Consider the following 12,317-nt stretch of genomic DNA (forward strand, 5'->3'; position numbering starts at 1 on the left):
TTGTGTGTCTGAGGTCTCTCACACATTAACATGTCATTTATAATAATTCTTTTGGTTCTGACATGAACTTAAAGCAAATTAAACATTAAGTAACTCAACCAGAGTGTTTTGCAGTTATGTGCTCTGTTTAAACCTTTCCACGAGTGCCGCACCCTTATTCTATCACAAGAATGTCTGGTTACAGAAATGTGCACAGACTGTGTTGCATTACGCTGTATTATGGGAACGCATACTCACAGTGTTACTTGACTCTGCTAGTCTTGCAAAGTGTATATATTTGCTAAGTTAGACTGGGAGCTAAGTGTTTGAAATAGTCCAAATGTTAAGAGACAATGATGTTCACCTCTTTGTAGTGCTACTGTAAAGTTAAAGGGCAGGGTTTCATTTTTTGCAACTCAGCTGAGCTGTGAAATACCAGCAGGAAAACTTATGCATGAATCCAAAAAGAATGAGTGTGGGCATCTTCAAATGGAACAGTGAGACTGAATGAAGTGCAACTGAGCTGTACAGAGCTTTACTACAGTGTGTACGCACAAGAAGTTGTGTTGGGGTGAAAATTATCCAAAGAGACAAAAATGTCTTCACTCATGTATTACTGGGGTCTCAAACCAATCAATATCTGGGACATTACTTACCCAGCTTTACTTCAGTATTGGCATGTTTAGCACATGCACAAGATGAGTTTTGAACCTCAAAGTGAAAAGCAACAGTAAAATCAAAGAAATGGTTTGTCCTACACAAAGCTGTGGATAGTAAGTGCACATTTTGTAATAGTCACTTCTTAGTTTGAGCTAAAACAACTCTTTACTTGACACAGCCACAAGCAAAATGTCTGAAATAATATATAAATCATTCTTATAATTGTCAGTATTTGAAAATGAATCCAAAACAGCAGTTGAAGGAGTAAAAAAAGTGCCTGTGCTTTTTTGTCATTTAATCAATCAGTCCATATGCTTCATGGCAGACGGTTGTGCAGATTCCTCTGGGAACAGTCTAAGAAATACTGATGAAATGAAAAGACGCAAACAAGTGAGAGCTTGTTCTTGTTTGGCTATGATGCACATGCCAAAGTACACTTCCAAGCAAAATAAAGAACATGCAGGCACATCTGTGGTGAGCTTTCAAGCATTGCTCTGCCCACACTTGAATAAGGCCAGGTATTGGCTGACATCATGCCAGGCTATAAAAAACGCTTCTAACTGGCAACCCTGCAGGCTGTTGTTGAGCAAAACGTAAGAAAACGTTTATGATTTTAACTATAAGATGGGGAAAACAACTGAAACTATGAAAAACAAAACCGCCAATACTTCATGCAAGACAATAAAAAGAGATATGACAAAGATGTGTGTCAGAAGACGTGCTGGCAGAGAGTCAAGTGAAAAAAAATCAAACATCTATTTCACACTGTTTGCAATGCTTGTTGCCTTGGTGATGTAACAGGTTTGGCCAGCATGTATGACAGTGTTGCTCAACAGTTATGACAGAAATTCAATAAAGACATGTCAGAATACTGACAAAGTTGAAAGCCTGAGGGATTTGACTGGATAAGTAACCCAAAGCAGTACAGTAACGGGCGTGGCTGCTGTACAATTTCCATTATACGTTGTAGGAATAAAAGATAAAAGTTCACATGGATGCCCTGTCTTCATACACATTAATGTGGAGCATGGGAATAATGGATGAATGGATAATGAAGCTATAATGTTTGCAGGTAGTTGTGAGGTTTGAATTCAGTAAAGTACCAAACAAAATAGGATCAAGTTTAATCCGGCTTTTTCCTTGAAACGAACCTGAACAGTTTGTGATGGGTGGGGCAGAGGAGCCACTTAAGGTAATGCTCCTCCCTTCCGCCTCTCTTCATGCATGCCCCCACCCACTGCAGAGGCAGCAGCAGCCGCCTTGTGCAGGATAAAAAGGGGACAGAGGCAGATCTGTGCATCTCAGTCCATCTCACGCTCTCCAAGGCAGACAGATCTTCTCAGAAGTCCTCACAATGTCAATGAGAGTAGGCACCATGACTTCCGGACGTTCCTTCGGAGGCAGTGGAATCGTTGGTTCAGTTGGAGGTGTGCAAAGGTCATATGCTAGAAGTATACATGGTGGCGCAGGTGGCATTGGATCAAAAGTTTCCATTGCCTCTGTTGGTTCTGGTTGTTATGGCGGTGGATATGGCGGTGGTTATGGCGGTGGTTATGGCGGTGGTGCAGGCAGCAGTTATTCTTTCGTCATGGGAGGGGGTGCAGGCGGCTGTGCCGGTGCAGGCGTTGATATTTCAGTCAATGAGAAGGCCACCATGCAGAACCTGAACGACCGCCTGGCCTCCTACCTGGAGAAGGTGCGCAGCCTTGAGAAGGCCAACGCTGAGCTGGAGCTCAAGATCCGCCAGTTCTTGGAGAGCAAGACCTCCCCCACCACCCGTGACTACTCAGCTTATGAGGCCACCATTGCTGACCTGCAGGGAAAGGTATGTCACAAGACTGCTGATTCCTGAATGAGATATCAAAGCATGTCACACTGCAGTTTATCAGATAATGCAACGATCAGATGAATATGTTTAAAATGATGCATTGGAACTTGAACTTAGCCCAAGCGACAATACATATACATGATTTTGTAGGTAGTGATTGTAAGAGGCACCATTACTGTCTTTGTGAAGTGTGTTTGACAGCATAATTTAATATTTACAAAGTCTGCTTGCAGTTGGAAAGTGTTTGATGAAATAATTATACTAATCATGTAAAATGAAACATTGCCTCATCACACAGATCCAGGATGCCACTCGTGTAAATGGAGGCATCTATCTGGCCATTGACAACGCAAAACTGGCTGCAGACGACTTCAGAACAAAGTAAGTAACAGGATGAGAGAAAAAGTGTCTGATAGCAATATGGAAAAACTGAACAACTACTTTGAAGCAGTACATGGCAGATGTGCAAATGTCTGACTTTTTGCTACCTCACAGGTATGAGAATGAGCTAGCCATGCGTCAATCAGTGGAGGCAGATATCGCCGGTCTGAAGAGACTGTTGGATGAGCTGACACTGGCCAGATCAGACCTAGAGATGCAGATAGAAGGCCTGAAGGAGGAGCTGATCTTCCTCAAAAAGAACCACGAGGAGGTGGGTAGCGAAGCCTTAACGGCCCTCTGAGTGGATTTGCAATGTATTTGCTGTCTCGGATGTAGAATAAAATCTACTCAAACAACTCAGCAACCATCCACCTTTTACCAAACTCCTCTTATTCAACAGGAACTAGCAGCCATGAGGAGCCAGATGAGTGGACAGATCAACGTGGAGGTGGATACAGCACCACAGCAAGACTTATCCGCAATTTTGGCTGAGGTCCGTGAACAATATGAGGCCCTGGCTGCCAAGAACAACAAAGAACTTGAAGCCTGGTTCCAAGCCAAGGTAAGACTGGACTAAACCCTGGTGGTGATATCTATTGCCTGATTTCTCATTGCCTATAGACTCAAATGTGTATCATTATTCATGACACTGATATTTTTCCATGTCTACTGCAGAGTGATGAGCTGAACAAGGAGGTGGCAGTCAGCACAGAAAATCTCCAAACGTCCAAGTCAGAAATCTCTGAGATCCGTCGCACATTGCAGGGCCTGGAGATCGAGCTACAGTCACAGCTTAGCATGGTAAATGATGATGCAAATCTTTTCCTTTACATCCTCTACCTATCCCATCCTCAGTGAAGTACAAGTGATATGTCCATTATTTTTCACTTTATTCATGCTTTCTCTTCTCTGTCACTCTTTTCTTCACCTTCCTCCTCCAGAAAGCGGCCCTGGAGGGCACTCTGGCTGACACAGAGGCACGGTATTCCATGCAGCTCCAAGCCCTCCAGATGCAGGTGACAGGCCTGGAGGAACAGCTGTCATGCCTGCGTGCTGACATAGAAAACCAGAGCCAAGAGTACAAAATGCTGCTCGACATCAAGACACGACTGGAGATGGAGATTGCAGAATACAGGAGGCTTCTGGACGGAGGCGGCAGGTAATTTGCCTGAAAAGAACAATTTTGTCCTTTCATCACAAACTAATAACTAGGTCTGTAAATTGAAGCATAACACTGATTTTTTAATGCAAGCACTCTCTCGCTCCACAGTATCAACAGCAGTTCAAGTTCCACCACCTCTTCCAAGGTGATAGTGGTCACACAGGAACTGAAGGACGGCAAAGTGGTGTCCTCCTCTTCCACCACCACCTCATAACTGGCCTCACGCAACACAAGAAGCAACAACTGAGGGCCACAAGCACAATATCTGAACCCAATAATTCCTTCACATACACATGTGAATGCAATAAAAGTCTCATAGTGTGCTAACTACCTTTTTTTGTCCTATTTGTTTGACTCATTTGTGTCTTAATTCCAGATAATGTCATTATAGGGCATTGTTTTGGCATGAACCAAAGGTCTTTTGGAATTACATATTTCACCTTCATCCTGACAAAAGTTGTTTTAAGTGTTTGGTAGGTCTGCAATATGATTATCTGACATTATCTTATGTGTGTAAAACCTGAAATCATAAAAGCTAGAGGCTGCAGCAGTGCCAGCCACATTACTGTATGTCCTTGATGTAAAAAGACAGAGAAATTGAGGCTGTGACTTTAGAAGAATTTTCTCTGAGACACCAGGAAGCTCAGGAGGCTACACAGTGTTCAGCAATACACCACCACACTTGAACAGCTCTGAAGCAGAGCATGTGTTCACAAACTGTACGCTCGCAGGATTTTTTTCTCTCTCTAATAACTAAAGATTCAAAACCATTTCAAAAAATTGAAGAGTGCCAGTGTACCTACAATGTGTAACTGTAGCCTTAGTGCTTCACAACAACTGTCCTGGGTTAGAATCTGCTTTCTCCTGTGGACCACGTTCATGCTCACATATGTGCAATATGTGAACATGAACTTGACTGTCTGGGTGTTGACAAGTTGTCAGACTGGACTGACAACTTGTCAGTAGGGTTTGCTTGATTTTCATCAAATGCATTTTGGGATAGGTCCCAGTCCCTACTGCCATTTTTTTTTCCTTATCTTCTTACACTCAATGAAGCTACATCAGCTAACGTTTGGCCACACACATTAAACTGATACCAGACGGAGCCCAGTGAGTGTTTAGCTTTTATAGGCTATAGTACAAACAATATTAAAATGTGAGGGTTTTAAAAAAATTAGTGGTCTAAAGACTTTGTTTGTACTTTGATGAGTCTTATCAATAGTTTCTCTGACCTCTCTTTTATAATGGCGGTCTCGGTTTCTGAACCAATGGAGATTTTTTTGGTTGCAGTACCGTAGTTGGCCACAAGACAAATTGGCAGGAAGGTTGACTTGCCACGCCTATAGCCTATAGCCCAGGCATGTCAAACTCATTCCACAAAGGGCCGAGTGGCTGAAGGTTTTCTTTCCAACCGAGCAGCAGCACACCAGACTTGACTCATTTTATTAGCTGATCTCAGTCTTCAGACAGCTGATTGGTCAGACTGTGTGCTCTTAATTGGTTGGAGGAAAACCTGCAGCCACACGGCCCTTTGTGGAATGAGTTTGACATGCCTGCTATAGCCTATAGCCTATAGCCACCTTATCAGTCTAAGTCTACTAGATGAGATTCTAGATGTTCTTAACCATTCTTACAATTTGTTGTATAACTAAAAAACTAATAACTAAAATTAATGCAATTTTAACAATACATTGATGAATATGTTAAAGCTCATGGCAACCAGATCTGATGTGTAGGATACAAAAACACCCATTCACCAGTGAATATTCTATTCATTATAAAATTACAACACACAAAGAAGTTTAATTCAACTGCAGGATCTTTATTAATTTTTGCTAATGCTGCCAATTTATGACTCAATCTGATCCACGTCCACGTCAACAGTCTTGCTGCTCTCGACCACCCTTCCATCCACAACTGTCTGCACCAGTGTGATGACCTTTGTGACCACTGAGGAAAAGAAATGCAACAGCAATCATGAGCAAATCACATGTTTTAAATCAAGTTGAAATCTGTTGTTTTGATGATAAACTGAGAATTATATTCACATGAAAAATGTCCTACCTTGTTTTGAACTGGCAGAGGAGAGAAAAAGAAAGAAGAAATCATTAGTCCAGAACACATCTACTGTGCATTGTCTGTAAATGTTCGTTTAAATGTTTTTTCTCTGTAATCTCTAATCCCCTGTCCAGTCGGTGCCTCACCTGTCATCCTCCCCATCCAGCAACCTCCTGTACTCTGCGATCTCCATCTCCAGGCGGGTCTTGAGGTCCAGCAGTATGTCGTATTCCTGCTTGTTGCTGGCGATGTTGGCGTGGAGCTGGGACAGCTGAGTCTCCAGGCTTGTGACCATGTTCTGTAGGCTTGCCAGCTGAGCAGAGTAGCGTGCCTGAGTTTCTGCTAGGGTGCCCTCCAAAGATGCTTTCTGTTGTGGTCAGAGGACAAAGTCGTTAGGTGAGAAGGCAGTCAGTGATTAAAACAGTGATTAAAATGCAGAGATGTAATTTCTTCATTCCAAATCTGCTGCGAGGCCTGCTGGTGTGAGCGTGTAACTAGCATCATGTGTTCTGTGTGCTTTGGGATTACCCTTATGTGCATGGCCAATATCAATCTTCTTGGCAAGAGAGTGAATTATTGAATTTCTATAAAATTATTTGATTATTAAGTTCTTTCAGTGTTGTAAATATGTATAACAGCATCATGGTGTCAAATGTAATAGACATACCATGCTCAAATGGGACTGCAGTTCAATCTGAAGCCTCTGGAGGGTGCTCTTCAGGTCCTTAATCTCTGTGCGGGTCGTCAACAGACTCTCTGACTGTGTGATCACATCCTGCTCGACTGCAGCGACCTGGACAGATCAGAAAAACATTACAGACAACAAAGCATTACCCAACAATCATTACTGACACGCTATTAAGATAAATGGGTGCAGCTGAACCCTAAAGGCTGCTGAAGTGGCTGTCGTCCAAGCAGTTGTAACTCACCTTGTTCTGGTACCACGCCTCAAGGTCTTTGCGGTTCTTGCAGATTGCGCTCTCGTAGTGTTCCCTGATATCTGACATAACCTGGTTCAGGTCTGTAGAGGGAGGGGCATCCACGGCCACATTGACCTGGCCGCCCATCTGACTCCTCAGCAGTGCCAAGTCCTGCAGGGGTGAAGGACAAAGCCTCAGTCAGCCGGTGCAGTAACTTAAAATCAGTCACTAGTTTTTTAATATTACAACAAGAATATCCAATGAATTCTTTTTGTACTGCTTTGCTTGCATGGTTTTGGTTCTTTGATCTGTGTGAATTGTGTGTGGGGTGGTGGAGTTCAGCGTGCCTGAGTGTGTATAAGACAAACAGAAGCAATGAGCTAATGGAGAGAGAAGAATACAAGGAAGTGTGCAGAGAGAAGGGGTGCAGTGCTGGGACAAGGGAGAAGGCAGTGGACCCGTTTATGAAAACATTAACCAAACATGGAATTTCCTCAGTGTTATTAGAGGTCAGGCAGAGGTCATGTGTGCCAATTCTGACCCGCTGAGGCCATGATATATGGCCATGATGAATGGTGACAACTTTGTCTTACAGTGAAGAGCTGTTGTGTTTAGCTCCCTGCTGCTGAAAAGATGGATGATGAGGAGCAGTGTTTGATCAGTCACCAGTGTAGTAACATATATGTTATGTGCATACACAGAGTGGGTGTTGGCCTGTGTGTATTGGGGTGTTGACAGATGCAAACTGATTAATTTTGCTGCTTGTGAAACTGCATTGAACGCTCATCTACGCTCTCACCTCTTCGTGATTCCTCTTGAGCATGATGATCTCTTCCTTCAGGCCCTCGTACTGACTCTCCAGATCCATTCTGGCCAGGTTCATCTCGTCCAGCACCTTCTTCAGTCCGGCGATGTCTCCCTCCACAGCCATCCTCATGGCCAGCTCGTTCTCATACCTGAGGGGACCGCAGGTCAGAGAGGTTTCAGTGCATTGTCAAGATTTGAAGTTGTCGTTAGGCATGAGTTCATGCTCTGATGCACATGTGAAGTTTCACTTATGTGGCGGGGCAGAGAGGGACAGGGGCGTAAGCATGCAGAGAACGCACTAACTTCATTTTAAAATCATCGGCAGCCAGTTTTGCATTGTCAATGTCCAGGATGGTCTTGGCATTGAGCCTGGAGGCAATACGAATCTGAGGAGGAGAAAAGCAAACCATTGTTTGGTGCTTAAAGAGTTGGAATGTAACATTACTCATGACACAAAAATGTGAGCATATACATCAACAGAATCATATGTAGAACATTTTTTAATCTTAAAAGAAGAAAAAATACACATGCAGCAAAACTGCAAAGAAACTGCGCAAAATTGAAACTGTGAGACATTGGCTTGTGATACCAAATAGCTGAAAGATGCAGTCAGACTCAGCTGTAAACTGTCAGTACATCCTTTTGTAATTCTCACCGTAACACGGCTGGATGTGATGCACAGTTGGAATGAATCTAGTGTGTCAGTCACAATAATTTCCTCTTCCCTGCTCTCTGTGTTATGAGCTTCTTGAAAGGATAAGAGCCTACTCAAATGTCAGCTTTCACTGCCCAGCACATACACACTCTTAGTTCTGAACGTTAACATCAGACAGATGAGAACAGGGAGTTAAAAGGAAGTTATAACACACATATCTGTCTCCTTCCTCTTACCTTGTCCTTTAGGTCATCGATGATGGCAAAGTAGTGGGTGTAGTCGTGGCAGATGACAGTTCTGGTCTGGTACCAGTCTCTGATCTGCTTGTCCAGGCGGTCATTCTCCTTCTCCAGGGTGCGCACCTTCTCCAGGTAGGAGGACAGACGGTCATTCAGGTTCTGCATGGTGGCCTTCTCATTGGCCCCAACATGGAGGTCCAGGCCATCGGACAGGTTGAAGCCTCCGGGGGCCGATGCGTAGCCCATCTGAGATGAGGAGATGCGTGTGCCACGGCCGCCTGCCCCGCCGTAGACACTCAGGGTCTTCTGACCATAGGATCTGCTGCTGAAAGACATGCTGGGAGGTCTGGATCTGGATGAGGTAGGATTCGAGGAGCTAACCTGCAGTTGTAAGCATCACTTTGGTCTCCTTGGTTATATAGTGGTCACACATGAATAAGTGGGAAGGGCCAGGAGGGGTAGCTGAAAGAGAAGAATGTGGCTGACAGACTACCCCCTACTCCTCAATGCAATCTCTCCATCAGCATGGGCGAGGTGAATGGTTAATAGGGGCTCGTCCACCTTTTTTCAGGTTGAACTTGTGATTCCACTTTTTACTGTTTCTCAATGACAGGACATTCTTTGAATACTCCTCAGTGTATTACTCTCTGGAGTCTTAAACCTGAAGCAGCTAGTGATTAGTGCCTTCTTTGTTGCTTGAAAGCAGGTTTGGAGACACAAATATATATTGATTTCCTGCCAGTGTTCCTATAGAAGAAACTGCAATGTGTAACCATCTTGTAAAATGTGCACTCACAGCAGTGACAGAAATGGCACATACCAGTGACAGTTTCACCTCAGTGAAACTTGAGGGGCCAAGGGTTATTTTTGCCACATAAGCTTTAGGGAAGACATTCAACATTGGGTTGATCCAGAATTACACAGTATACTTGTATTAATGAAGGAATGTATATCTTTATTCAACACCCAACAGTGCCCAGTCTTACAAGAAACTACTCTAATCATACCCGGAGAGGTGAGAGGAAACAAAAAGTATGCAGAACACACTGTGCTGCATCTACATGTACCGACACACATCAGATATTAACATACAGTAAGGAAACATATTCCATGCTGTGTTAGTAACTCTGCTCACTTCACCTCTATGTAACATATCTGATACAGTATACTGTACATGTACACACAGATATAATAATTTGTTTACATGCTGCTCTCCACTGTCCACTACTACCTGTAAATAATACTATCTGTTCTTGCCCTTCTGGTTTGATGCTAACGGCATGTCTGAAATAACTCAGTTGAATCTAATCTAACCTAAAAAGTGACTGAAGTCAGACAGATTGTACGTAATCATGTTCTGTAATCTACATTCATCTTTCACATCAAACAGGAGAAGCTGAACACAAAGATCCTGTTAGAAGGAACAATTCTACACATTACATACTAACAACAAACTAAAAACATATCTCTGCTAGCTCCCATGTGCATGGATAGTTATTTGAACTACCTTGTCTGTTGGCAGGCACGTTAACTAACCTATTCCACCATCACATCATGTCATTCCTTGGTCTAACGTCACATGGCTGCACCACCACATACTTCAAGGTGTGTAGGAAATACAACTTTGTTGGGTAATATTTTCATCACACGCACCTCATGCAAGCAACCTGTGAAATCTGTGAACATACCGCTTAATTAGACGAGCTTAAAAGCCTGCACATCGTTGTGTTTTTACATACAATTAACATTACAAAAACACAGAACTGCCTAAACTTACAGTGTCTACAGCATTATTTATATTTGTGATGAATAAATGAAATAATTAAACTGACGACTGGAAAAGCTTCTCTCTCAGCGGAGGCCATTTTTATTCATTCATTGTTCTTCACACAAAAGAAACAATTCTCTGATTGTCCAATAGCCTACTTGGACACTGAGATTTAATCAGTACAACAGAAAGCATAGTTGTTTTTCAAGGGGGGGAGTCCCTCCCAAGACAAGCCTGACAAGTTCCTGACAAACCCAACATGTTTCACTGGTAAACCTGCACTCACTGCTGTCCCAGACCTTTCTTTAAATCTGGCAATCTATGGAAATACTGTGAAACCATCCATGATAATCTATCTCAACTTATAAAAGTCTGACATCAATTTATTCAAATGTTCTAACATTGCTTTGTGACGAGAATTGCTCATGACAGAAGCACCTCTCCATGCCAGCAGAAAATGATCACCTTGTTGTTGTTTTTGCTGCTTATCTCTTTGAACAACATAGCCAGACTGCCTGACTGCTGTCCTCTGTCATCATTTAGCAGCTTCATCAGTCAGCTGTCATGCTGACATGCACTGTGAGGCTTGAAAAAATACGATGACTGATGGTTTGATTGCATCTGCAGGATGTGACACATTTAATTCCTGAAAATTGCCTGTTTCAAGTCCTTGACTTGACTTAGAGATACTGAGCTGTGATGACAAAAAGGCAAGACAAAATATTAAATGATTATCATGACTTATAGGGGGCAAAAATCAAATAGACCTTTTACTCAGCAGCCACATTACCGAGGGCTCTGTTCCCTGAGGCAGCCAGGGTTGTAGCTAATGCTGAGAATAATTTTTTGATTGGTTGTTGCAGTGTTGTTTGCTGTCCACTATAAAGATGTTGTTTTTTTGTAATGTGGATTTCATGCCAGGTGAGGGTCCAATATGCAAACATTGCATCGCATGCATCCTCCTTTCCTCTTGAAAGTGAGCACCAGTGTGAAAAACTGACATTCATCCAGAATGAGTCCTGTTCATAAATGTAGAGACAAAAGGAAAAATGAGAAAGATTGCAGAAGCCCTCCACAAACCAACATGTGTATATGTATCCAAAATGTGGTTGGTGTTGACTGAGTTCAGCTAGTTACTGCATTATGACTTGTCAATATATCTGGGTACCTTTATGTATTTCCCTTTTTGTGTTTGTGAATTCATCGCTGTGTCATGAGATGCATTAGCTTAAATGGTCAGTGAATGGCAGTTTAGTTTGTGGTAATAACTATGGTTCTCTGAATACCACGTATAACCATATAAATATGAGAGCTATTCCACAAGACTGGCTTGTAAGATTTAAGATTTATGTTTCGTTTTAAGACATTTGTTAATTATCAGAGCCAAACACGTCCACTGTTGTGACCTCCCTGTACTGGAGCAAAAGTATCGCCTCAGAACCAATTCTTTGACCAGAATCATTTTTTTCATAGCTGTTCAACCCAAACCAGCGTGTCCTTGAGAGTTTTGCAAGTTTCGCATTCTTTCTCCAAAGCCGTGTGGGCCTCACAGCAGTGCCGTGAACTGATAGTCACGACTGGCTTGTAAAACAACTGTTACCCAAAACATTTTCCTCACCTCAGGTCTTTTGTTCTCTCAGAAATGTTGCTCCACCTGCCTCCTCTGTGCCACACCGGCATACTGGCGGAAATGCTCTGTTCAAGATAATCAGGGGTGATGATATGTTTAGTGAGAAGAACTTCTGGTGTAGTAACACTTCCTTATGTACTAATGATGGTGCAAACAGGGTCAATATAATGACATATGCTTCAGGTAACTGTATTTTAGGGCATTTTGTTACATTTTCTGCCTATTATTAT

At 42.7% G+C, this 12,317-nt stretch overlaps 2 protein-coding genes across 2 annotated transcripts; one reads left to right on the forward strand and one right to left on the reverse strand.

The window, feature by feature from the left end:
• The first annotated feature begins 1,918 nt into the window (after positions 1 to 1,918).
• Positions 1,919 to 4,240, forward strand: LOC139338949 (keratin, type I cytoskeletal 13-like). The gene is made up of 7 exons (XM_070974315.1): positions 1,919 to 2,464; positions 2,766 to 2,848; positions 2,963 to 3,119; positions 3,249 to 3,410; positions 3,524 to 3,649; positions 3,790 to 4,007; positions 4,119 to 4,240. Exons 1-7 carry the CDS (start codon positions 1,994 to 1,996, stop codon positions 4,222 to 4,224), a joined length of 1,323 nt encoding a protein of 440 aa, XP_070830416.1. The 5' UTR covers positions 1,919 to 1,993; the 3' UTR covers positions 4,225 to 4,240.
• A 1,585-nt stretch (positions 4,241 to 5,825) lies between these two features.
• Positions 5,826 to 9,079, reverse strand: krt98 (keratin 98). Its single transcript, XM_070985227.1, has 8 exons — positions 8,687 to 9,079; positions 8,099 to 8,181; positions 7,788 to 7,944; positions 6,998 to 7,159; positions 6,736 to 6,861; positions 6,215 to 6,435; positions 6,075 to 6,085; positions 5,826 to 5,960 (listed from the first exon to the last, which is right to left on the reverse strand). Exons 1-8 carry the CDS (start codon positions 9,023 to 9,025, stop codon positions 5,860 to 5,862), a joined length of 1,200 nt encoding a protein of 399 aa, XP_070841328.1. The 5' UTR covers positions 9,026 to 9,079; the 3' UTR covers positions 5,826 to 5,859.
• Positions 9,080 to 12,317: the final 3,238 nt, after the last annotated feature.

The sequence above is a fragment of the Chaetodon trifascialis genome, chromosome 2, assembly GCF_039877785.1.
Source record: "Chaetodon trifascialis isolate fChaTrf1 chromosome 2, fChaTrf1.hap1, whole genome shotgun sequence".
NCBI lineage: Eukaryota > Metazoa > Chordata > Actinopteri > Chaetodontiformes > Chaetodontidae > Chaetodon > Chaetodon trifascialis.